At 45.6% G+C, this 26,358-nt stretch overlaps 1 protein-coding gene across 1 annotated transcript in view; it reads right to left on the bottom strand.

The window, feature by feature from the left end:
- Positions 1–26,358, bottom strand: part of PLEKHH2 (pleckstrin homology, MyTH4 and FERM domain containing H2) — a 239,776-nt gene that overhangs the window by 117,679 nt on the left and 95,739 nt on the right. Inside the window, exon 3 of the mRNA XM_075339186.1 lies at positions 18,294–18,356. Coding sequence (XP_075195301.1) covers positions 18,294–18,356 — 63 coding nt within the window. The remainder of the gene's footprint in view (positions 1–18,293; positions 18,357–26,358) is intronic.

Raw genomic sequence — 26,358 nt, 5'->3', positions numbered from 1 at the left:
TTGAATTCAGTAATTTGTTAGAACGGAGAGGTGACTGATGTCCTCACTTTTGGTTCCAGTGGACACCTTGCGGTGGTAAGTAATTTATTATCTAATGATCCCAAATTTTGAAATGTTCTGGAAAATCCCTTTACATTTTCAACTCAAGACTTTTCCGCAAGAAATTGTCTTTTTGATACATACAGTGGTCATCATCATCTTCTAGTCCTAGTTCTTCTCTTCTTCAATCCTGGGAAAAGTTTTGATGCAGTCTCTGATTTCATTCATGTGAAATAATCCACTGAATATTCAATGGGGACTACGTTGTGATGTTAAATGCTTCCAAATGACTGCTTTACATTAGGTGTGAAGTCACCTGGCTACATCAGGAAGCCTCATCACCCTTTAATTGTCTATTAGGGGCCACTTATTCCCACCACAATTAGCCGTGGAAGTGGAGCATCTGCTGTCCATGTGTACTGTGCTCAAAAGACTATACAATCAATAACATCACGGGGTTAGAATAAGGTGACGGAGCGTCTCCATTAATGTACAACACATGAAAATGGTATCCTGAGCGCCAGGTCACGAGGACTGTGTCACAAAAAATGCTCAAACATTAACTACACCCATTAAATTACATATGGAAAATCGCTCTGGCATTGACTTTTCTGCTACAATTCCTCCGGAACTACCTAATTGCAAATAGCTTGGTATTTACATAAAGAATATATGGTGAGCTCCCTTTTAAAGAGGACCTGTCACTTGCCATAGATATATAGCTTTAGCTTGTGTATATACCGCTGTTCTCTTGAATATGGCATTGGCTTTCTTTTCTTCACCAGTTTTCTGTATGTATATCTAGTATTTTTAGCCAAGTGGGTGTGTTCCTCAACTTTTCTCTATGTGAGTTTTCTAAAAAGACTAGATTTATGTTCCAGGAAGAGAAGACTATATCTTAGAAACGGGATATACAGAAACCACTATTATTATTTATTATTATTTATTTTTAGACCACCATTGATTCCATGGTGCGCTATATATAAGAAAGTGTAGTGCCGGTATCTCTGGTAGGACGCCGACTGACTCCCCTCACAGTTGGACTGGGTTAAAATCCCGGATATCTGGGGACCAGAATCCGCCACGTAAAAGTGGTGGTGGAAGGTATAGGGGAATTAGAGCAAGACTTAACGAGTCTCTGGTGCGGCTGTAACTGCTCCCGCGGCCACTCATTCCACTTTCGGGCTCATTATTGCTAATCCATATTCACTGCTTTCCCTGCCCTGAGTCTATCGTGGTGTAAAAATAAATAAATAAATAAAAAAAAAATTTGCGTAGGGTCCCCTCATATTATGATACCCAGCAGAGATAAAGTCCACTTCTACAGGCCGCAGTCCCAAGCTGTGAGCTTATCTTGGCTGTGTATGAAAATAAGAGGAACTGTATCGCCCCAGCAGCGGTCGAACCGCTCGGATCCGGGTGTCGCTACTCGTGGCTCAAGGGTCTCCAGACCCGGGGGCTCAGGGTCACTCTAAAATATGATAGGGGGTTATTTACAGGGGAATTAGATTGTGACGCCACCCGTGGTGTGCGGTAATAGGGAGTACCGCCGCTGCCGTTGGGAGTACCCGGGGTGATGGAGTGTGGCAACCAGATAACGTTACCCTCCACGGGTAGGGAAAGGCCCCGGAACTCTGGATGGTAGGATGGATTGCAGGGGGAGCGCAGGCTCACTGGTAGCAGGGGGTAATCAGGTACTCACTTAGAAGGAAAGCAGACGCTGCAGTACTGCCTGATGATCCGAAGCCTGCCTCCGTGCACAGATTTTAGTAGTGTCCAAGTGGCCGGTAAGCTTGAAGCTGTTCGGGCCCCGCTCACTACTATGGGTAGTAGAGGAGCTTGCTCTCAGGAGCTCACGCTTGGGATTTCAGTTGGCTGCTTTGTTTGGAAAGCCCTATCCCCCTCATTGTGCTAGTGCCCCCAATCTCTGAGCTTCGTGGGGACAGTCCATAAAGGCCCTATCCTCCACAGGTTAATTGCTGGGTTGCTTGAAGCCTCTCCCCGACTTAGGGTCCAGTACCCCGACGTGCTTTTGGCCCCAGACCGTTTATTGGACTGTAGCGCCCGACCATCCTCCTAGACTAAGCCAGGCACCCAGTCCCAATATCCCGCGACTGGGTCTCCGACTCCTCCGGGTCCAGACCACCGTCTGCAACCCAATCTGCTTCTCCACTGGGAGCTCCAACTCACAGCTTCCTCACACTTTGCTGCCCTGGAGCCGACTGACTTGTCACCTCCCTGCCTGACCCCTAGGTGGGCGGCCCTATTCCAGCCTAGCAGCCCACTGGTGTGGCTGACAGGGTGTGGTGTGAGGTGTGATTAGGATTTTTAGATGCTGATGGAGGCAGTGCTGCAAGTTGGGAACGCAGAACCATGGGGGGTTGAGTCCTGCACTGGGAGATAAAGAGCGTGCAGTACCCTGTGATGACCTGACTAGTCCAGGGGCGTCACAGAACCGCATAAATAACTTTAAAAAATGGCATGTAGTCCCCCCAATTTTGGGTGGGAAAAGAAGTGCATATGGATTAGCGATTAGTGGCCCCGGAAAAGAAGAGTGAGCGGCCTGGAAGCTTTTACAGTTGCGCCAGAGACTTGATAAGTATGAAGCGCTTGCTTCATACTTATTTTCTTTATTTTTCCATTTTTATTTTTTTTTATTTTCCCAAGTACCAGACCCGGATCATTACCCAGAGTTCCCTGAGAATTCTGCATCTGGGTCTGGCACTCGAGTACGATTGAAATAGCGCAGATAAGTCTGACTCTTACTGCTTTTTAGCCTCTTGGTGTTAGCAGTGGTATGGTAACATTTTTATCTTGTTGGCAACTGATTCAGTTTTTCCTTATCCACCTTTCTTAAGTAAAGGGTGCTTTACACGCTGCGACATCGCTAGCGATTGCTAGCGATGTTGCGAGCGATAGCACCCGCCCCCGTCGTTCGTGCGACATTTGGTGATCACTGCCGTAGCGAACAATATCGCTATGGCAGCGTCACACGCACATACCTGTTCAGCGACGTCGCTGTGACCACCGAACAATCCCTCCTTCAAGGGGGAGGTGCGTTCGGCATCACAGCGGCATCACAAAACGGCCGCCCAATAGAAGAGGAGGGGCGGAGATGAGCGGCCGGAACATGCCGCCCACCTCCTTCCTTCCTCATTGCCGGTGGACGCAGGTAAGGAGATGTTTGTCTTTCCTGCGGTGTCACACACAGCGATGTGTGCTGCCGCAGGAACGATGAACAACCAGCGGCATGCACCACCAATGATAATATGAAAAGGAGCGACGTGTCAACGATCAACGATTTTTGCCATTTTTGCGATTGTTGATCGTCGCTCCTAGCTGTCACACGCTGCGATGTCGCTAACGACGCCGGATGTGCGTCACAAACACCGTGACCCCGACGATATATCGTTATCGATGTCGCAGTGTGTAAAGCACCCTTAAGGCCTATTAGGGACACTTAGGACCAGCATATATTGAGCGTGGCCACCAATTGCATTTAACCGAGTGCCAAACTCCACGGCTAGGTAGTGGTGATATTACAGGTGGAATAGGGATCTCTCATTACCCCTGTTATTGCTAATGGTTCATACTTACTATATTCATATTAAGCAGCAAATATCTGTTTTTGACTGTCTGGGGATTTTTTTATATATATAACGTAAGAATTTATTCTTATCTCTATTTTAACTTTATCAATAAAAGTAAAGTTTTAATAAGTGTAGTTTTAAATAATTAAAAAAAAATGTGGGATTTCCTCTATTTTTAATAACGAGCCAAGGTAAAGCAGAAAGCTGAGGGTTGCAGCTTGCAGCAATTTTTTTTACATGTGTTGGTTATCAAAAACAGGCAGGCCTAAGCATTGAACCACTGGCAGCACATATTCGACTCAATCCGGACATTATGGGGGTCAAGGTGCGGGATAAATCCTTTAAAGTGGCCCTATTTGCAGACGACGTCCTGTTGTCCCTGACTAATCCCGTCATTTCCCTACCAAACTTACACGCAGTACTAACTCAATATGCTAGACTCTCGGGTTATAAACTTAACTCTGACAAAACAGAAGCCTTGCCGCTCAACATCCCAGAAACTAAATTACAGACCCTTAAACAAAATTTCAAGTACTCTTGGCGTTCAGATTCCCTACGATATTTAGGAGTCAAAATAACCCCCAGTTATTATACAGTATATCAAGCCAATTTCCCGCCCCTGATACGCGAAGTGGAAAATAGTCTGAAAAAATGGTCATCATTACAGATCTCTTTTTTTGGTAAAATCGCTACAATTAAAATGTCAGTTATCCCTAAATTTCTGTATCTGTTTGAAACACTCCCGGTGCGGGTTCCCCTGGGGGTATTGAAAAAAGTCCAATCAAAACTCTTGCAATTTATATGGCACTCAGGAAGGCACCGCATCCCGGATTCAGTACTATATGCACCACGTACAAAGGGGGGCCTGTCGTGTCCGAATCTTAAGCTTTATTACTATGCCGCACACCTGCGCAGCCTGGCGTCATGGACGACTCTGCCGGCTTTTAACAAGTGGACGGAGATAGAGAAGCTTTGGATGGCACCTTTCCACCCTAGCTCTTTGATATGGGGACGCCCTAGTGAAACCCCCTCCAGAGACCTCTTAGGCCCGATGGCGTTTACGAGAGAGGTGTGGCGACAGTGTAGAATGAAGTTCCAGTTGGCCTCACAGTCTTCCCTGTTGACCCCTTTCTTGTTCACGCCACACTTGACAAAGGGCATGAATCCGGGGGTGACGGGGCAGTGGGCGAAGGCGGGCCTCTACTGTTTTCGGGACATGGTCAACCCGGTTACGCTGAAATTGAAGCAATTTTCGGATTTACGATATCAATACAACCTACCCCTCCATCTATATTCCTCATATCAACAGGTATCACATTTTTTCACAGACATTATGGGACAGGCGGGGGTGCGGCGTCCCACAGCATTTGAGACCCTTTGTTCTGGCAGGACCTCGACCAGGGGACTGATCTCGGCCATTTATAACATTCTGATAATCGGGGACTCACCGGAGGCACTGAGGCATTCATACATGAAGAGATGGGAGGGATGGGTTGGACGCCCCCTTTCAGATGCACTCTGGTCAGTAATATGGGCTAGGACATTTAGGTCCTCAATTAGCACTCTTTATAAGGAAAACCAAGTAAAGATCCTCATGACATGGTACCACACACCAGAACTCCTTCACAAATTTAACCGTACCTATCCAGACGTGTGTTGGAGATGTGACCTTGGGGGAGCATCCCAATACCACATATTCTGGACATGCCCGATCATCGATGGCTTCTGGGAGGAGGTGGAGTCCCTGATTGGCAGATTGGTGGGTGGTAGTGTGACCAGAGATCCGGTAGTGTATTTTCTGAATGCCCTCCCATCGTCTCTGAGCAAACCTGAACTAAAGCTTTTACTCCATGTCCTTACTGCGGCCAAGTGTCTAATTTCACTGTTCTGGAGAAGGGTTGCCCCGCCTTCCGTCTCAGATCTATATGCCAGAATAAAAGATGTCAGGAATATGGAAAAGCTCACAGCCCAGCTCCATAATACAATGGATAAGTTCACAGTGACATGGTCTATTTGTGATGCCCTTGTGGACACCTACCAGGTGTAGGGTCGGCTATAGGATTGGAGTGACTGATACTTGGGATTTAGACCAGTTTCAGGGGGCACCTTTCACCTTCTAAGTATGCTTACAGATGGACTATATCATTAGCACAATTAGAGTGCTAATGATATAGTCCATCTGTAAGCATACTTGCGAAATGGTACATCTATTCATGTAACTGCATGTCTGTGTGTTATTCTTTTCTTTTCTGTTGTACAACATGTTTAAAAAAAAACCTTTTTCAAAATAAAAAGTTGAATAAAAAAAAAAACAGGCAGGAGCCCACACTGGCAGTCTGACTGCAACTAATAACAGAGGGTGGGCGGGGGAAGCAGTGAATATTCATAAGTTTTAATGAGCGGACCCGGAAGCAGTATGATAGCCACATGGAATCTCGGTAAGCATAATTGTCCTGCTTTAATCCCCATTTTGCTTCCTTTTTCAGCTCTCTAGCCCTTACTACGACCATTATGCAGCACAGACGTTTGGGTCCCCATTGACTTCTATAGCATTCGGGGGCAAGTTCGGGTGAAGTCCAGGACCAGAGCTGGTTAACCAAACCCGGTGAATCCAAGCTTCCCCGTGTCCTCTCATCTCTAATGATCATGGTTCTCTTTCGCTACTGTAGCCTGAACAAGTCCTTACACTTGTATACAGGCGGTGAGACCCTCCAGAAGATTCCTTGAATCAATCTGTTCACCAAGCTGGGCTGTGCTCTTTGCTATGGGCTGTGTCTTGGCCCATAACCTGTTGCAGATTAGAAGCTTTCAGCAGAATCATCAGCATTATTCACACATTGTGGGAGAAGGAATTATTATACTTGGGACATCCAAATAAATGAAATTGCAATTTAAAATATATGTAAAAAAGTTGGATCACAAAAGTATAATAAATCATTGTATTCACCAAACAGGGAGAATTAATTCCAGACGCACCTAGCCAGAAAATCCATGTAATCCTTGGCCACTGCGGCCATTCACAAACAGGCAGCAGGAAGGTGCGCACAGAACAACCATTATCATTATCACAAGGGACGATTGCAGGATAGAATTAATACAAACAAAAGAGGTCATGTAGGGGGGGTTAAGGGTTAGGCCCACCCCTGCATCTGTACCCAGCACACCAATGTTCTGTCTGTAACTGTAAATGCCTTGTGTAATTCGCCACCAGGTGACAGTGTTGCAGCACATATGTTCTGGCACCTGGGTAGGCAGAAAGAGAACAGGGACTATATAAGAGAGAATCAATGGGAGGAGGAGAGGAGTGTCCCCGGGAAGATGTAGCTATGAGAACCCTTCCCAATTTGGAGATTCTGGCCCTATGGGTCACCCCTGCGGTCGCGACACGCAGGATCCAATCCGGATTGGCAAACTGCATCCCCCAAGGAAAGGGGTTTAAGTCAGACAGTCGGGGGCCAGGCATCAGTATCTACAGGCTGAAACTCAACGAATTACACAGTCACAGAGAGGTCAGTGCGCCCTCGGGTGGAAGGATAGAACTGGATGGCTTGGACAGCCTGTTCGGTAGCGACCACTGTGTCAGTATAAAGTGCGGTGCTGGAAGGAGAGACCTAGGGGAAGACAGAGAGTAACCAGGTGCCAGAGATACGGACTGCTGTTAAATTATGTGAAGTATGGAAGAGGTGGATGGAACCTCTATGGGATGGTACCGGCGGGATGTGGACCGACGTGTTGTGGAAGATACTAGCAAATAAAGTTTACTTGTTTGAGAAATAACTGAGACTGGACTTTAGTTCCTGAAGAAAAGGGAAAGTGTGACGCCTGAGACGGTTGCGGAGTCCTCCTGTGTGTGGTTCGGCGGTGGGGAGGTGAGGGGTTGATGGCCTATTATCCCCGGCTGCTACGACAACAATCACTGCCTGCCCTGTGCCCTCCACCACAGTCATACCACACAGTATAGAGTTGTGCTGCATGCACATGCAGGGAAGCACAGCACCATCTCCTTAAAGTAAATCTGTCAGCAGGTTTTTATTATGTAATCCGAGAGCAGAATAATGTAGGGCCGGAGACCCTGATTCCTGCAATTTGTCATTTACTGGTCTATATGATGTAATTTCACATATTCACTTTTTTATTTGCTGCAGATCTACCAGTTCTCTGAACTCTGTATAACTCCATCCACATGACTAATTGGCTGCTTTCTGTGTACACTGTGCATAGACAGAAAGATGGCAATCAGTGGTGTCGGTATGATTACACGCAAGAGGCACGAGACATCTGCAGTGATAATCTGTTGATAAAACAACGATTTTATGTAAACATCACTAGTGAGCCTAGTAAGTGACATGTCACTGGAATCAGGAACTCAGTCCCTACATCATGCTGGTCTCAGATTACATAGCAAAAACCTGCTGACAGATTCCCTTTAAGGCTATGTGCGCACGTGTGCGTAATTTATGCAGTTACGCTGCGCTTTGTAGCGCAGCGTAACTGCATGCGTCCTGCGTCCCCTGCACAGTCTATGGAGATTGTGCAGGGGCCGTGCGCACGTGGCATATTAGAACGCAGCGATTCGGCTGCTGCCCGAATCGCTGCGTTCTAAGAAGTGACATGTCACTTCTTCCGTGCGCTTTGCCGGCAGCTCCTGCTCTGTCTATGGCAGGAGCTGCAGGCAGAGCGCACGTTCTCGCCGGCACCATGCGCTTCAGAACGGAGCTTTTCAGCTGCGCTCTGAAGCGCACCTTTTAGGTGCCGTGCTGAGCGCACACGTGCGCACATAGCCTAACATAGCCTCTCTAAGCATAAACCTGCAGTTGCTGTATACGCCAACAGCTGGACCAAGAAAAAGACAATTAGAGAACCAACGACACAGTTATGGGCACCCAAGTCTCGTTCATCTGCACGGGGAGCGGAACCTAGCTCATGTCATCCAGTCCCTGTGAAGATCAACCGTAGCAAAAATTGCTAGATAAAGTTTCATAACATACAATTTACGTTCACTTCTAAAAATTACAAAAAGTTGTAAAATAAGTTTTAGAATATTTTAAAGGAAAAGTTCCATTTGTTACTCAACTCAATGAGTGTCTTTCCAGGAGGGGGAATGCCAAACATTCCAAACTAAAACGTTCATTGACTCATCCTCCGAGCGGAAATCTAAACATTGGGAGAACTCCAAGTTATTAGCATCATAGTTAGCTAAGATCTAATTACTATACTTTACTAATGACTGTTTAGCCCCAGGCCTTTAATTTACCGCTACCACAAAATACCCAGAGGAAGTGCCTCCATCTGCATCTGATAATAACTAGGGACTGGGAGTTCACATAAAGCAACATTTTGATGCTTAATCCATCCATCTTTCCTTTCTTCACACCTTATTCCTTGTCACAGGGGGAGGCGAATCTCTACATAGACTTGATGTGATTTATAGACGTCCCACCAAAAATGTATAGGACATTGTCCAATTTTTGCTACCGATTTGCATAAAACCCACAATCTGACCCTCTGATCTCACCAATGCAAAAATATAGAGGAATGTTTTCACACATAAAAATGAAAAATTGGAATTAATGAAATTAAAGAATGGAAAATTATATAATTTCATAACACTGTGGCCTTTGATTGGCTGCATCAGTCAGGGGACTTGAACATCAAGGGGCTATCCTGCTTCCCTATCTTTCTGTAGCTCACCCTTAGAAACAAACCATGGAGAACACTATAGTGTAGATGTTAAAGGGAACCTGTCACCAGTTTTTTTACTATTAAACCAAAAGTGTCACCTTTTGCAGCTCCTGGGCTGCATTCTATGAAGGTGCACCTCGTTGCTGAACCCCCCCTTGCAGACCCCAAAAAGAACTTTCAAAATCCCACCATGTTGTATGCTTATGAGCGGTGTTGGCCGCAGAGGTGAGTGGGAAAATCAGAACAGCTGAGATCAAGTTTTCATCCTGAGTTAGGAGACCAAACAAACTCCTTAACCCTTACAGCATCGGACCAAGGAGAATCTGCACAGCTAGCAGATTCAATCTGTGTAAGTGTGCGTGTTGCCATGCACTGCGATCTCCTGACAATTGAAAGAGAGGGGACCACTCTCCGTTGTGGTACCGCCTCTCTACGTCTGTCCTTCTCCAGCATATTTTCTGGTTCATCTAACAAAGTAATTTTTAGGCAACATGAAATATGATTCCTCATTGAGCTGATTTTGTATCAAGACAGATATTAGCAGTATCTCTAAATGAATAATCAGATAATGAGTTCTGGAGATTTTAAAAGAAGTGGCTTATAAGTGGAGAAAAGAGAATGTGGTGCTTACAGGATATGTAATGTTTGCAGAAACAGTGACTCTTGAAGTTGTTACGATTAGAGTTGAGCGGATAGTGAAAAATCCGGGTCCGGCAGGTTGAGAAAGAAGTCCGGATCCGATCCAGAGTTCGGCCTTATATATGTCAATGGGGGAGTGGAATCCGGGGACGAGAGAAAGAGAAAGAGAAAGAAAAAGAGAGAGAGAGAGAGAAAAAAAAAAGAGGATCCGGATCGTGCACCCGGAATCCCGCGGACTCGGATCGGGTACTCAAACCGTGCGGATCCGGATTTTGCCAATCCGGGTCCGCGCAACACTAGTTACGGTGCTTCAACTATGCAGAATTAATGAAAAACTAATGCTTTGCAATAGGTCATAATTAGAAAATTAGGTTAACTTAATTTTACCATACATGTGTTGAAGTTGTGTACATTTCTATAGCGCCAAGTAAATGTTTACAATGAAAATCTATAGTTAATTAATTTTATAGAGTCAGTGCAGCCGGAAAGTCATGGCAATAATATAATCCTGCTGAGATGATTATTTACTGCATTGAAAAGGCCGATGACAAAACCTCCGGATCTCTCAGGAGCTCAGCGCTCATCTGTCAAAACAATGGAGATTTGCCCAGATGCCCCAATACATAAATTGTTAATCACAAGTAATTAAGGGGCAATTCTGTTCACAGTTGGTGTTATCATTATAACAGTTATGTTTGTTTTTTGACTCAGTGGTAAAAACCTTTCCACGGAATAGACACTTATAAATTTTCTGTATTTAGTGTGAAATTAATCATCAATCACAAACTACTAATCTTCCATAAAGGGAGTTTCCGGGTTCCGAAATCCCTGTTTTCCAGCTGTAGTTTGTTTCAAAAAGAGCTAAATTTGCTGTGTTCACCCTCCCCGGGTCCGGTCCATCTGAGCTCAGCGTTGACAGCATGAGCCGCTCAGACCTGTTGAGCTCTCTTCGCGAGACTTGTACTCCTGGCCATAACATGGACAACTTGTTTTCCATTTTCAAAGCCCAAGATCTGTAGAGATCTGTTGGCAAAATGATTTCTGCCGGATCTGTTGGGGTTTTTTTTAACCCCTTCACCTCAGGGTCATTTTACGCTTTTTTATTTTCGTTTTTTTCCTCCCTTTCTTCCGAGAGCCATCATTTCTTTATTTTTCCATCAATATTGCCATAGGTGGGTTTATTTTTTGTACTTTTGAATGAGACCATTAGTTTTACCATATAGTATACTGGACAACGAGATAATAATTCCAAGTGCGGTGAAATTGCAAATAAAAGTGCAATTGCACGATTGTTACTAGTCCCCCTAAGGGACTTTATCACTGCACACTCTGATCGCCTGTTCATTTCTGCTGATTAGAGCAGCATCGCTCTGATAAGCAGAAATGCTCATCTCCTGTGAGTGTCGGCGCTCTGTCGGCTTTCACAGGAAGTGAGTCATGGCAGCATCAGGGGTCATCAGCTGACCTCACACTACCATGACAACACATTGGCGTACTGTGATCGATCCCTGACACGGCCATTTAAATTGCGCGGTCAGTGTTTGACAACGCAAATTAAGGGGCCAACAGGCGTGGGTGGATCTCCAATCCACCTGCCCCTGTTAAACCCACATGTCTGCTGATCAGATCAGAAGACATGTGTGCAGCGATTACTGCGGATTCGCTGTACATCCTTGTACATCCTTGTACATCCTTTGTCGTAAAGGGGTTAACATGGTAGTCTATGGAGGACGGATCCGTTAACAGATTGCTATTTATCTTCCACTTGTAAATGATTCTATGAGAATAAAACAAATCAATTACAAATGCAATGAAAAAGGATGGCTAAATTGCAATCAGTTAAAGGATCCGTCCTCCATTGCCTCCCAGTTAAAAAATGGATCCAGGAGACATCTGTTTATTAACAACGGACAAAAAAGTTGTGTTTGCAGAACGTTTTGGTCAACGTATCTCTGCAGGATCCGTTCTATTGAATGAATACAGGACATGTGAACTCAGCCTTAAACTGTTCACAAGAATTCAGAAGAGAAGAATCTTCAGCCCATTTCCTAACCAGTGCAAGGTTCATTGCAGTCAGAAGACTTTGCAACCGTCATGGACCACCCTTTACGTAAGTTTGAGAAGAACCTGTTTGTGGTCAGTCATTGGTGAAGGCTACTGAACTATCACCCACCACATGCTGTGTTCCTGATGCACCCAAATTTCCAAACTCCAGAACATCCTTCAAACCACAATGGTCAAAACAAAACAAACCTGCCACTTTTTCCAGTTCCCTGTAACTTTCACTTATTGCTACCAAAAGAAGCACCAACCCATCACTTCTCAATCAGCAATCTTTGGCTGAAAACCCTTGAATGTTTCCTCCTTCCCTAACTCAGAAGAAAGCAGAAACCAAGTTAGACATCGGTTAATGCCCACCTGTCAGAACAGCAAAGCTCCAGCTACATAATGGCTCATTCATCCAAAGAGTTGCATCATTTTTGCTCAAGAAATGCATCTAAGGCCCCTTTCACACGTCAGTGATTCTGGTACGTTTGTGCTTTTTTTTTTTAAACGTACCAGAATCACTGACATACGCAGACCCATTATAATGAATGGGTCTGCTCACATGTCAGTGATCCGTGCGGCGTACCCGCGTGTGCGTGTTTGCCGCACGGAGACATGTCCTTTTTTTTCTGGCATCACTGATGTCCCACGGACCACACAGTGGTGTGGTCCGTGAAACACGTGCCAGAAAAAAACGTGCTTTTAAAATAAAAAACATTTTAACTCACTCGGCGTCCAGCGATGTCTTCTGCAGCCCGTTCTCCCTGCTGCTTCTAAGCCGGCTGATTACTGTCGCGCATATTCATTATGCGCGACACAGCCGACCCGGAAGCAGCTGCTGCAGGGGTCAGCGCCGGCCGGATTTTGCACCGCGGGAGGATTCAGGACCATGGAGAGCGGGAGCGGGCGCAGGTGAGTTAATTTCTAAGTGCAATCACGGGCCATGGAGAACGGAGCCCGGATTGCTCTTAAACAACCCACGTGTGCCGAGATTCACGGCACACGCAGGGACATGTGCGTGTTTTACACGCCAGTGAAAAACGTCTGTGTTTTTCACTGATGTGTGAAACGGGCCTAAAAGCAAGATAACACAGCACTCCTTGTCTTCACCTTGTCAATGCTGGCTATGAAGAATGGACACATTTACCTGTTGCTCTCTGCTATATTGTCACATGGAGTTTTCCACTACGTTCGCCAACTGTCATGGTGGGGTCGGTCTTTGTTCACACTGCAGATTCTGACACTCCACCAGATGGTTTCTCTGGTGTCTGGGATCAACACAGGCAGACACGGGCATCAAGCTATTATGTGTTAATTCATGGTAAGGCCAGCAGGAGTTAATCTCTGCTAGTCTGCTTGTTAGGCTCGCCACATGGGGAGGCCAATCTCACTTGCTCCCCTCCTGTTTATATGATGCCCTGGACCCTCAGGGGTCACAGTACACTAACACCACACACACACACCCTCCCCTGGGTAGGTGACATCAGTCAACCAAAAATCCTTGTTGCCACCCTCCAGGCTTGATGTCCACACCAGGTGGGGCGGAGCCAGGTGGTTGACCCCGCCCACCGAGGAGTTCACAGGCCTGGAGGCAGGAAAAGGACAGTAGCTGGGAGTAGACAGTGAAAGTGAGAGGAGTAAAGACTGTCGGTGTCTGGGTTGGAGCCCAGATACGATCAGCAAGGTCGGCAGACGGTGGTGGCCGTCTGCAGGAGGTGGTGTAGGTCAGCGGAACTGTAGGACCGGGGTCGGGCGGTGGCCCGCCGGTACCGAACCGGGGAGCAGATTGAAGCCAAGCACCAAGGCAGGGTACTCAGACCCCGACTAGGCGAAAAGGTCAAATTGTCTGATTGCGGTTTGGACCACCTAAGTCCCGTCAGAAGGCAACAGCCCAACCCGTCCGGATAAGTGCCACTGCCAAGGGCCAGAGATCCAAGGGCCAGCGCCTGCGGGCAAAACGGGCTCTCCCGACACGTACACGCCGGGGAGCGGACTACCCGTGGGAAGCCACAGGAGTCAAACACACTTACACAGGTGCAGGAAAACGACAGCCACCATCAACCCGTCCGGGGAGAGTGAGAACACCGCAGCCGGCTGTGGGCCCCGTCCATCCAGCCATTTGGTTTACCAGAGACTCTGTCCTTCTGTGTCTGAGTGAGTACAACAGTGCCATCCGGCACCGCGCTGCACCGCAACGTTGCACCCGCGCCCACGCTGCTTCCTCGCATCGGCACCTGCACCTATACCTCCTCCTTACTCCCTAACCGGGGCCCCGGGACCAACAGCCCCTACCCACGGAGGGGTCAACACCTTAGCTGCTCTCCGCCATTGCTCCCGGGATTCCCCGTCACCAGCAGCGGTGGTGCCCACCATCACCACAACCCGTGGGTGGCGTCACGACCGACATCCCCAAACATCCCACCACAAACCTCCCCCTTTTCACTCGTGGGCGAGGAGGCGCTGCTCGAGCCCCCGGGTCTGGCCCCGTGCTCGAGCCATCGAGGAGCAGAAGCACCGGACCCGAGCGCCAGCGGTTCCAGGCGAGTGGCGTTCCCAACCCTACCGCCCGTGACATTTATGCTGGATGAAATCTTCTACCCATGCCAGCTATAGGTTAATATATGTTGGTCTGTGAGCTTTGGTGTCCCAGACTTTCTGGTGAAAGTGTTGCTTTTGCTTTGAGCTGTTTTGGAGTTTAACCCTGTTGTCTTGCTACTTTCTTCCTAGTTTCTTATTGTCTTATATCTCTGTGTGTATGCTGAGTAAGAGTTTTGCTTTCCCCTGTCTGTCTATTTCTGTGGTTTTCAACACACTCCAGTTTCGTCCCTCCCAGGGAGGAAGGAGAGAGGGAATAAGATCAGGACTGGTCAGGAGCAGGGCAAGGAAGGAGACTCAGATGTCCCAACCATTAGGAGTATCCCTGAGGTTAGGGATGGTCTAGGGCCCCCTAGCTTGAGGGTCCGCTAAGGAGCCCTGGTTCCATGCTATCCCGTAGTCATCGCGACATATATACAACTAATATAATAACAGATAATAAAAATGATTTATTTAGTATCATAACTTTGAGCGATAGATGACAACATTGCTCCCTGAAAAACAACCAGTCACCATAGAACCAAGAAAATGTTTCCTGTAAATTGGCAACCAAAAATAAGCTTAAATTAATTGTGTGGCATTGACATTAACTTTTATAAGGGCGTGTATTTCCATGTTTATTTTATAAGCTGGTGACTTTCTGTTTGGCAGAACTTGGGTGTTTGCATCAAATTGGTTGACATTTTCCAGGACAAGAACTTTTTCCAAATTTTGGAGGATAAGTCATAAGAATGAGTATTCTGACTCCATAACTAAGCTGCAAATGTAGGGTGCTGAAGACACCGTATCTATGGGTGTCTGTATATGTCGCGGGCGGAGGAGGGGACGCTGCGCTCTCCCACTGCTCGGGTCCGGCTGCCGCTGCTGCTGCGGCCACTGCTGCTCGGTGGCTCGAGCGATGGGCCGGATCCCGGGGACTCGAGCGACGCTCCTCGCCCGTGAGTGAAAAGGGGTTTGGTTTTGGGGATTTATTGTCCGTGACGCCACCCACGGTTGTGGTGATTATGTGGACACCACTGCTGCTCTGTATGGGGATCCCGGGAGTGATGGTATGGAGCAGCTAGATGTTGGCCCTCCCCTCCGTGGGTAGGGGGTTGGTGGTCCCGGGGCCCGATGATGGGGAGTTAGGATGGTTGACAGGCAGGTTATGGGGCCTGTTGAGGTGCAGGGACGCAGGGGCAGCGCTGTGCCGCACGGCACGGAGGTACTCACTCAGCCCAAGGATGATGACACAGTTCACGGTAAACAAGCGGCTGGTTGGACGGCTCCCTCGGACGGCTGCGGTGTGGATGTTCCCTGCAAGTTAGCGGTGACTGTCTCTTCCCTGCACCTAAATACGGTTGTTGGTAGCGATGGATTCCCACCGGTAACCCGCTCCCCAGCTTGGATATGAGCCGGAGGAGCCCCTCCTTTTGCCCGCAGGCGCTGGCCCTGAGAAACTGGTGCCTTGGCGGTGGCGGTGTCTCTCCAATATGGTTGGACGGTTGCCTTCAATCGGGACTTTGGCTGTTGGGAGACCCGGAGGTCCCCTTCACTGCCGGATTTGGCAAATTGAACGGCGACTCCAAGCCTTGCCAGGATCCGAAAGGCCCCTGCCAATGGTGCTGGCTTCTCTTTGTGTACCGGTCCGGTACCGCCGGGCCACCACCCGTCCATGGTCCTTACGGTAGACTCCAATAGGCCACTCCTGCAGACGGTCACCGCCGTCTGCCAACCTTGCTGTCTCAGTCCGGGGCACACACCCGGACCAACTTCAGGCTCTGTTGCTGTGACCTTCTCCTCCACTTCAACTCCTCTCACTTCCTCCTCCAAACTCTAACTGCCTGTGTTTTCCTGCCTCCAGGACTGTGAACTCCTCGGTGGGCGGAGCCAACCGCCTGGCCCACCCCCTGGTGTGGACATCAGCCCCTGGAAGAGGGCAACGAGGATTTTATGTTCTGACCTTGGTGTTCCTGCAGGGAATGTGGGGTGTGTGGTGGTGTCATGACCTGTGACCCCTGACTTGCCCAGGGCGTCACATATATACCACTGCTTACACGTAGAGACTCTGTCAGATAGTTTGACTCAACTGCAGAGTCATATATGAAGATTCCAGAAGAAATGGTTTATTTTCCAGCTAAGTTCTTGTATTATGTACAGTTTCCCAGTAAATAAGCCCTAGCAGGAATTTCCAGCCTTTTTGACGTATAACTTAAATATAAGCCTTACCCCAAAAATAAGCCCTAGTCACAGTTCAATAATGAAGTGTCCATGCAGCTAAAAAAGATAGAGAATGCTGCAGGACACTTCATTATAGAAAGCAGACACCCCGAAAAGAGAGAATAAGGAAGACAGAAGACCCCGCAATCATAATCACTAGACACTGAACGGGAGGAAATATTGACTTTGCAGAAAGTAATAAAAATGCCTTAAAACATTCTCTCTCTCATTGTCCTGGCATTTGGCAAATATAAATAATTTTGGTTCCCAATTGACCTAAAATGGGAAAGATTTATTCTTATTTCATGTCAGATAGTGAGAAAAACCTGCAGATGTGTCTTTATAGAGAACGGAGGGAAACTTCTAGTTTCAACTGTATACTATATACTGTACAAGTGCATCTCAATAAATTAGAATATCATCAAAAAGTTAATTTATTACATTAATTGAATACAAAAAGTGAAACGCATATATTATGTAGAGTCATTACACACAGAGGGATCTATTTCAAGTGTTTATTATATATTACATAGAGTCATTACACACAGTGGGATCTATTTCAAGTGTTTGTTATATATTATATAGAGTCATTACACACAGATGGATCTATTTCACGTCTTTATTATATATTATATAGAGTCAACCAATGAAAACCCAAAAGTCATTATCTCAGAAAATTAGAATATTATATAAGACCAACTGAAAAAAATAATTTTACACTCAGAAATGTTGGCGCCTACTGAAAAGTCCGTGCAGTCAATGCCTCAATACTTGGTCGGGGCTGTCAATGACTGCCTTTTGGACATCTGTCAAGTCATCAGCAGTCTTCCCCATGATTGTCTAGCCTACTGAACCAGACTAAAGGACCATTTTAAATGCTTAGGAAGCCTGTTCAAGTGTCTTATGATAATTATTTTAATTTTCTGAGATAATGACTTTTAGGTTTTCATTGGCTGTAAGAGCCATAAATATCAACATTAACAGAAATAAACACTTGAAATAGATTCCTCTGTGTGTAATGACTCTATATAATATATAGGAATAGATCCCTCTGTGTGTAATGACTCTATATAATATACAGAAATAGATCCCTCTGTGTGAAATGACTCTCTATAATATACAGAAATAGATCACTCTGTGTGTAATGACTCTATATAATATATCTGTTTCCCTTTCTGTATTGAATTACTGAAATAAATCAACTTTTTGATGAAATTCTAATTTATTGAGCTGCACTTTGCACTTGTATGTATGTGTTTGTATATATATATATATATATATATATATATATATATATATATATTATATATTATATATATATATATATATATATATATATATATATATATATATATATATATATATATACATATATATATATATATGTCATCCTATGTGCCATGTGACCTGCACTAACAGTCTTGGCAGAGGTCTTGCCCCTACTCTATGAAGTTTTCCAGTTCAGAACAATGGCAGCCTACATGAGCGCTATCGGACAATTACCTGCTCATACGCTTGTTCCGCTCGACGGTTTGCATCAATAACTTGTCTTTCCAGCTGCTGCATCTGCACACACAAAAAAAAGATGAGTGTTGATTATTTGATGACCATTTCCATAAACGTGCTTTGAAGTCTGGTTAATGGATGGTGACATTATCAATAGTCTTCTAATTTAGATGAAAGCCTCCGTCTGATAATTGCCATGCATGAGGAGTTATGAAGGACTGCAATTTGCGGTTCATACACATGCCAGGATTTGTAAGCCAAATAACCTGGATGTAAGATCAAAATATTTCAGCAAATGTCCAAACTAACAAGGTGATTTACTGAGACGAGATAAAAGACAGACAAAGCCGCCTGATCCTGAACCGATGAGCATCACAGATCTGTATTGTACAGTAATAATAATGTTGCCATTATCTTACCACGGGTCTATACTGTGCCACTGTAAGACAACTATACAAGGGGTTGAATAAAAGTTATTTTTCATACAGACTCATAACTATATGGACTCGAATAGATCCCAAAATCTGAAAGCACTCAGATATTCAAGTAAATGGGTCCATGGAAAAATCAGACTGCATTCGGGTGACGTCCGAGAGAGGTCCGATTTTCACGGACTAAAGGCCCCGTCACATGCAGCGATGTTTCTAATGATATATCGCCGGGGTCACGGATTCCGTGATGCACATCTGCCATCGTTAGCGACATCGTTGCGTGTGACACCAATGAGCGGCCGTTAACGATGGAAAATAGTCACCAAATCGTCCATCGTTGACACGTCGTTCCTTTTCCAAAAATCGTTGATTGTTGAGGACGCAGGTTGTTTGTCGTTCCTGAGGCAGCACACATCGCTACGTGTGACACCTCAGGAACGACGAACTACAGCTTACCTGCGGCCGCCGGCAATGAGGAAGGAAGAAGGTGGGTGGGATGTTACGGCCGCTCATCTCCGCCCCTCCGCTTCTATTGGGCGGCCGCTTAGTGACCCTGTTAGGCAGCGATGTAGGGTAGCTGTCTGCTACGGAAGAATGAACATGAGACAACTACTTTCAGGCTACCTTCACACACAAACATACCGTCTATGCCATGGGTCCCCAACTCCAGTCCTCAAGACCCACCAACAGTGCATGTTTTCAGGATTTCCTTAGCATTACATGGGTGTTGGAATCATCACTTGTGCAAGTGATTCAATTATTACCTGTGCAATACTAAGTAAACCCTGAAAACATGCACTGTTGGTGGCCCTTGAGGACTTGAGTGTTGGGGACCCCTGGTCTATGCAATGTGTGTGTAAGAGGGGGGTGGAAGGTTATAGCTTAGAAATCTATGGAACTTTTTCTGTATTTTTGGGTGAATATTATAAACTTTTTTTAGTCTTTTATGTATTTTGATTGTCTCTTTTTATTTGTGTCACGCTAGGTACGGGGAAATACTAAGTGTATGGCGAAAGGGAACGAAAAGGGAACCCTGTGTCTAGGGAAAAGGAAGATGGTGACCCCTGACCAAACCTACTACTGGACCCTGGGGTTGCTTGCTTACCACCCTAGATAGGTTCTGCACCTATGCGCTGAGCCAGATACCTGACCCTAAGTATCTCTAGTGCTGGACCCTAAATAGGGAACGAGTGGGATGAGCTCTTCATCAACTGCACCAAACACTGTAGAGACACAAGAGGGACACACAGGGGGGAAATGCATGAACTACTTATCTACAGATGACTCTGGTAGAAGTTCAGCAAAGCTTTCTGCAGCGATACCACAGAGAAGAACAAGCCACCTGTTTGCAGTCAGGGCTTAAATATACTGAAGAATATCACCAGCACTAGTCCAAAGGAAGGAAAGGGTATATAACCACCAAGAGAATGCTGATGATAAGCAGCTAGGTAGAAGGTGAGCTCTTGCTGGGTCCAAAAGGGGGAGAGATGAATCCAGCAGGAAAGATACCTATACTAATGAATGCTGACAGCAGAAACAAAGGAAAGTCAGGGAGCATTCTGCACAATCAGATGCTGTGACCTTCTATGGCCAGAAACCACATGACTGTCTGTCACCAGTGACACACCCCTGACAATTTGTCTTTTTAGCATTACAAATCATGTGAATCCAAAATTAATATTTACCAAAATTGCAATACACCGTATAGTCCCGAATGTTTTTTAATAGGAAAAAAAATGGCTAAAAATGCCACAAAATGGTCAAAAAACACCATAAATACCACCAGCTTTAACTTAAAAAAAACAGTCACAAAAACACAAGTAAAGTGAAAAAGAAAAGGCCACAAAAACGCAGTGTACTTGTGCTTAAATTCCCTACTGATGATTACCAGCAAACATCTAACCCCGATGGTTTCGGACTAAAAATTGTAGGAAAAAAAAAAAGGTGAGACTTTCCCTAAAGAATGCTGTGTAAGAACGCGTCTTACTTAGCAGTCTTTCCATAAGACTTGAAGGTGGAGATGTTTATGTCTCCATCACGGTGGTAATTTATTAGCAGAGAAGTTTCCGACGCTCGGGAACAGGGCAAAGTAAATATTAGACATATTACTATTTGGCAAGATGCGCCCGACTCTCGGTCTGTCTCATGTGGTTGGAAGACGTTGCCATGGGATGACCTAGACGTGTAATACAATCCCTAAATTATAGGGAACCTAGTTTGTTTGTGACATGACACTATCGGAACTTGCTATTTTTTTTAGGTTTTTAGTATTGGTAGTAAGTTTAATAGATGTCTATGTAAAAATAGTACAAATTTTGTGAAAACGTGGAAGTGTTACGTGAAGGAAGACACAGACTTCATACATGGAGTCCCATGGCACGTCTACTGTATAGATGTGGGATGAACCTCCCATTGCCGAGGATAATAACATGGTTCTCCTTGCTGCACAATGAATGTCTCACTTATACGGCAGTGAATACCAGAGAGACACGCTGAAAGAAGCCTCTTGTACGGGGGCAGCCGGTGTGAAGCAGGTTGGCTGCTCCCCTGTTTGCAGAACGTTTACTTCCCAGTCAGATCAAGTTCCCTGTTTGGCTTAGACGCTGGCACAGATCTTGACTTCTATTATACACAGTCCATATATTAACATGACAGACCTGATGGGAAAGTGTGAAAGTATTTTTACTATAATGACTATGTATTATTTTTGACCTTGATCATATCACGTTGACATTTTTTCCGACTCTTTAAGATATTTGGTTCCGAAAAATTTGTTATGCATGACCGAGACTGCGAAATGAGAAGATGCCATTGTCTAGTTACAGCGATGCTCCGCAAGATCACGCTGCTGGGTGTGGGAAGTGTAAAAATATGGCCATGCCGAAAGGTCTTAGAAGGGTGTGGTGCCTTTCTTTAGACCTCTTTCACACGTCCATGTCTCCGGAACGTGTTTGGTCCGTTTCCTCACGTACCGGAGACAAAATCAATGGGTCTGCGCTCACGTGCGTGCTCTGCTATGGACCGTGTGTCCGTGTGGAGCATACGTGTGTCCGTGTGCTCCACATGTCAACATGTCTGTTTTTCTCCAGCATCACGGGTGTCACACAGAACGCCAACGGACCACACGGAGGTGTTCCATGTAACACGCGCGGAAGAAAACACACGTGTTTGAGAAAAAAAATCTTTACTCACCTTCTCCAGCCCTCCTGTTTCTGCCGCTGCTGTCACTTGCTTCCGACCGCCACTCATTACGCTCATTGCATATTCACTTCACTGCGGCCGGAAGCAGCAGCAGAGGGGAGTCGGCAGGACCGGAGACCGAAGATCAGCACCACGGACAGCAACGCCAGGGACAGGTGAGTAGAAAGTTTCCGTTCTCCGTGTGTTATCACGGATAACACACGGAAAACACACGTGTGCCATAAGCACGGCTCACGGAGGGCAAAACGCACCTTTGACATGTCCGTGAAAAACGTGCGTGGCTTTTCACGGATGTTTGAAAGAGGCCTTAGCCTGGTTTCACTTATACAGACCGTAATGCAAAGATTGTTCGCGGGTCTCCTGACCCAATTCAGCATCCTCATGACACTGCCTTATTAGGGTCAGGAGACTAGCGGCCAGTTCAAGTATAGACCCCCAAAATACTGAATGTAAAACAAGCCTTTACAGAACCTTTAAATACAGTACATTAATGGTAAGAAATCTCCCTGCTGAGACACCCGGCAATCGGCCTTTATTTGTGGAGAAATTTAATAGAAATTGTTAATTTTTCCAGCAGTGCCACTATGGTATAAATTAGGTATTTCGCAGTGCCCCCTAAAACCAAACTTGGGTCCTTATAAACTTGCCTTCCCTCCACACTTAAGAACCTGTTTTTCAGAAACTTGCCCCCATTAACTCACAATTTCTGGCTAGTCACACCTAGCAGAACATGACCAGAGGGGCGCCAAGAATATAAAACGGTGGCAGCGCCAGCTAATGTTTCACTAAAGGCAGGGAAAGTGCATTAGTGATACACATACAAGTTAGTTGTGAAATTAAAAAAAATAATAAAAAAAAGGCTGAAGTGGTGCTTTACTCATTAGATAACTCAAATGGTTACATATAGGAGCAGAGATTCCAGTTGTAAAGTTTATATTCTCAAATCCAGAAGAACAGTTTTGCCCTTTGATATAGGCTGTGTTCTTTTGCTCTATAAGGTGTAGACAGTGTTCTTCTGTGCTCTATAGTGTAAGCCATGTTTTTTCTGTGTTCTACAGTGTAGTTGGTGTTCTTTTGTGCTCTATGGTGTAGACAGTGTTCTTCTGTGCGCTACAGTGTAGGTTGTATTCCTCTGTGCTCTATGGTGTAGGTGGTGTTCTTCTGTGCTCTATGGTGGAGGCAGTGTTCTTCTGTGCTCTATGGTGGAGGTGGTGTTCTTCTGTGCTATATGGTATAGGGGGTGTTCTTCTGTGCTCTCTGGTGTAGGCAGTGTTCTTCTGTGCTCTATGGTGTAGGCAGTGTTCTTCTGTGCGCTACAGTGTAGGTTGTATTCCTCTGTGTTCTATTGTGTAGGCGGTGTTCTTCTGTGCTTTATGGTGTAAGCGGTGTTCTTCTGTGCTATATGGTATAGGTGGTGTTCTTCTCTGCTCTATGGTGTAGGCTGTGTTCTATGGTTTATGGTGCAGGCTGTGCTTTTTGTGCTCTACGGTGTAGGCTGTATTCTTCTGTGCTCTATGGTGTAGGCAGTGTTCTTCTGTGCTCTATGTTGTAGGCTGTATTCTTCTGTGCTCTACAGTGTAGGCGGTGTTTTTATGTATTGTACAATGTAGGTGGTGTTCTCTGCTCTACAGTGTAGGTGGTGTTGTTCTGTGTTTTACGGTGTAGGTGGTGTTCTCTGCTCTACGGCGTAGGCTGTCTTCTTTTGTGCTCTACGATGTACGCAGTGTTCTGTGCTGTACGGTGTAGACAGTGTTCTTCAGTGTTGTACAATGTAGGCTGTGTTCTGTTCTATACTCCAGAGTGTAGGCGGTGTTCTTTTGTTCTCTACGGTGTAGGCTGTGTTCTTCTGTACTCTCTAGTGCTGGTGGTGTTCTTTTGTTCTCTATATTGTAGCTGTGTTCTTCTGTGCTTGGCAATGTAGGCGGTGCTCTACGGTGTGGGTGGTGTTCTCTGCTGTAAGGTGTAGACAGTGTTCTCCAACTCTTACAATAGAATTAGCCGGATTTGTCGGAAAGATTGCGCTGCGTGTGCCGTGTACTTTCCTTCCTACTCATACACTCATCACATCTGTATCGTAGGGTTTGCCAATTTTTTTCAAGCCAAAACACTGACTCAAGCATATATACACCTCAAGGGTCTATTATCATTGCTGAGAATTGCCAAGACATACAAACACTTTGGTATTAGGTTTTTACAAAAGGGAAAAAAAAAATCTGGAAATCTTCATATAGGAAATGGTGAGAGAGTTTTGTGGAATCAATTGTAGAAGAATCTTTCAATACAACTTACTAACATTTTATTGCTCTAAATTATCAAAAATAAATCTAAAAACAATTAAAAAAAAAATCTGACATACAGTACAAGCTGAGACCTATGTGTTTGTATGGTCACAGATCACATATAAATCCTAGAGGACAGACGGGAGGAGGATTGTAGGATCAGACTCAAAACAATAGAATTTTAATGAATACTATTTGCAATCTAGCCTCTTTTTTATTCTAGATGCATGAAAGCAAGAAAAAAAAGTTAGAATAATGTATATTTCCTTTAGGTAGAAAAACTACAGGAAAACCTATGGAATGAACTCTTGTAAACAGAAAAAGCAAAGAAACTGATTGCTAGATCTGTACTTACAATTAACACTTAAGCGGCTTTACATGCAATGACATCGCTAACGAGATGTCGTTGGGGTCACGGAATTCGTGACGCACATCCGGCCTCATTAGCGACGTCATTGCATGTGACACCGCAAGAACGACCGTTAACGATCAAAAATACTCACCATATCGTTGATCGTTGTCCAGTCGTTCCTATCCCGAATATCGTTGCTGTTGCAGGTACGATGTTGTTCGTCGTTCTTGTGGCAGCACACATTGCTATGTGTGACACCGCAGGAGCGACGGACATCTCCTTACCTGCGTCCACCGACAATGAGGAAGGAAGGAGGTGGGCAGCATGTTCCGGCCGCTCATCTCCGCCCCACCTCTGCTATTGGACGGCTGCCATGTGACGTCGCACGAACCGCCCCCTTAGAAAGGAGGCGGATCGCCGGCCAGAGCGACGTTGCAGGGAAGGTAAGTCCGTGTGACGGGTGTAAACGATGTTGTGAGCCACGGGCAGCGATTTGCCCGTGACGCACAACCGACGAGGGCGGGTACGCTCGCTAGCGCTATCGGTACCGATATCGCAGCGTGTAAAGCCCCCTTTATAGTCCCCTTCCATGCAATGGTCGTTCAAACATTTTTTTCCGCAATTGCAGCAAAAAAAAAAAGCATAATTTTGCTGTGATTTTTCCAAAATGCCAGGAACAACATTGCATTTTTATCGCAACGATGGTAAAAAACTGCAACATGTGAATGCAGCCTACTGAGCATGTGTGTCCACCAACACTGGACATATGAGGTGGAGTTTTGAGAGATAGGGGCACCAAAAGAAGAGTTGATAGGTAACAAAAAGTAACATATTAACATGTTAAAGGGGTTAAACCACCATTGCGACTTATCCTCAAAATAGGGGAAAGGTCACTCATTGCTGGGTATCTGTCACATTGTGACAATTCAACGGAGGGTCCTGGTGCCGGAAAGAGGAGCGGGGTCACCACATAACACTCACCTAAGGCTGATCCCTGCACTCCGTAACATTCCTAGACAGTTCCTTCCCCCTGTACGCCGATCAAATGCCTAGACCCTCGATGGTCATGAACTCTCCCTGACTAGTAAAGGCCAGCGAGATGCTAATCTCCTTACTGCAATAAGACAAACAGTTTGGGAAAGACACAATAAATAACACTACGGCAGAAACTTCTCAGCTGCAACAGAACCGACACCTCAGCTTTCTCCAGAGACTGGCTCCTTCTAAGTGGACAGCATAGGTATGAGCTATATCCAGCATAGGAAAGAATGAGGAGTGGATACAGCTGAGATTAAAACTATCTGTTAGATCACTGCAAGATAGAAATGAACCTTAACTCCTTCAGTACCGGAAGGAATTAAATACGCTCCAACTCAGGGTAAAAAACGAGTGGTCACTAAAGTGGATCTGTGATCAAAAACATGCTGTGACTTTCTGATCCCAGATTCCCCCGAGATCATATCAGGCTGTGACATACTTGTGACAGTATCCTGCACTTACTGGAGAGGTAATGATTTGTGATTCTGTAACAACCCCTTTAAATACCACCTTATAGATGGTGCTTGTGAGGAGCACTGCAGAGCTGAATAAATGCCTGATGCATACATTTTTATTTAAAGAACAATAAAATTGTAACTATGACCTAAAGTGAGGTCTAAAGGCCACTTTACACGCCACGACATCGCGAGCAATCGCACCCGCCCCCGTCGTTTGTGCGTCACAGGCAAGTCGCTGCCCGTGGCGAACAATATCGCTAGGACGCGTCAAACAGACTTACCTGCCTAGCGACGTCGCTGTGG

Source organism: Anomaloglossus baeobatrachus, chromosome 3 (assembly GCF_048569485.1).
Source record: "Anomaloglossus baeobatrachus isolate aAnoBae1 chromosome 3, aAnoBae1.hap1, whole genome shotgun sequence".
NCBI lineage: Eukaryota > Metazoa > Chordata > Amphibia > Anura > Aromobatidae > Anomaloglossus > Anomaloglossus baeobatrachus.
The sequence above is the reverse complement of the archived record's forward strand: the minus strand, read 5'-3'. Positions and strand labels throughout refer to the sequence as shown.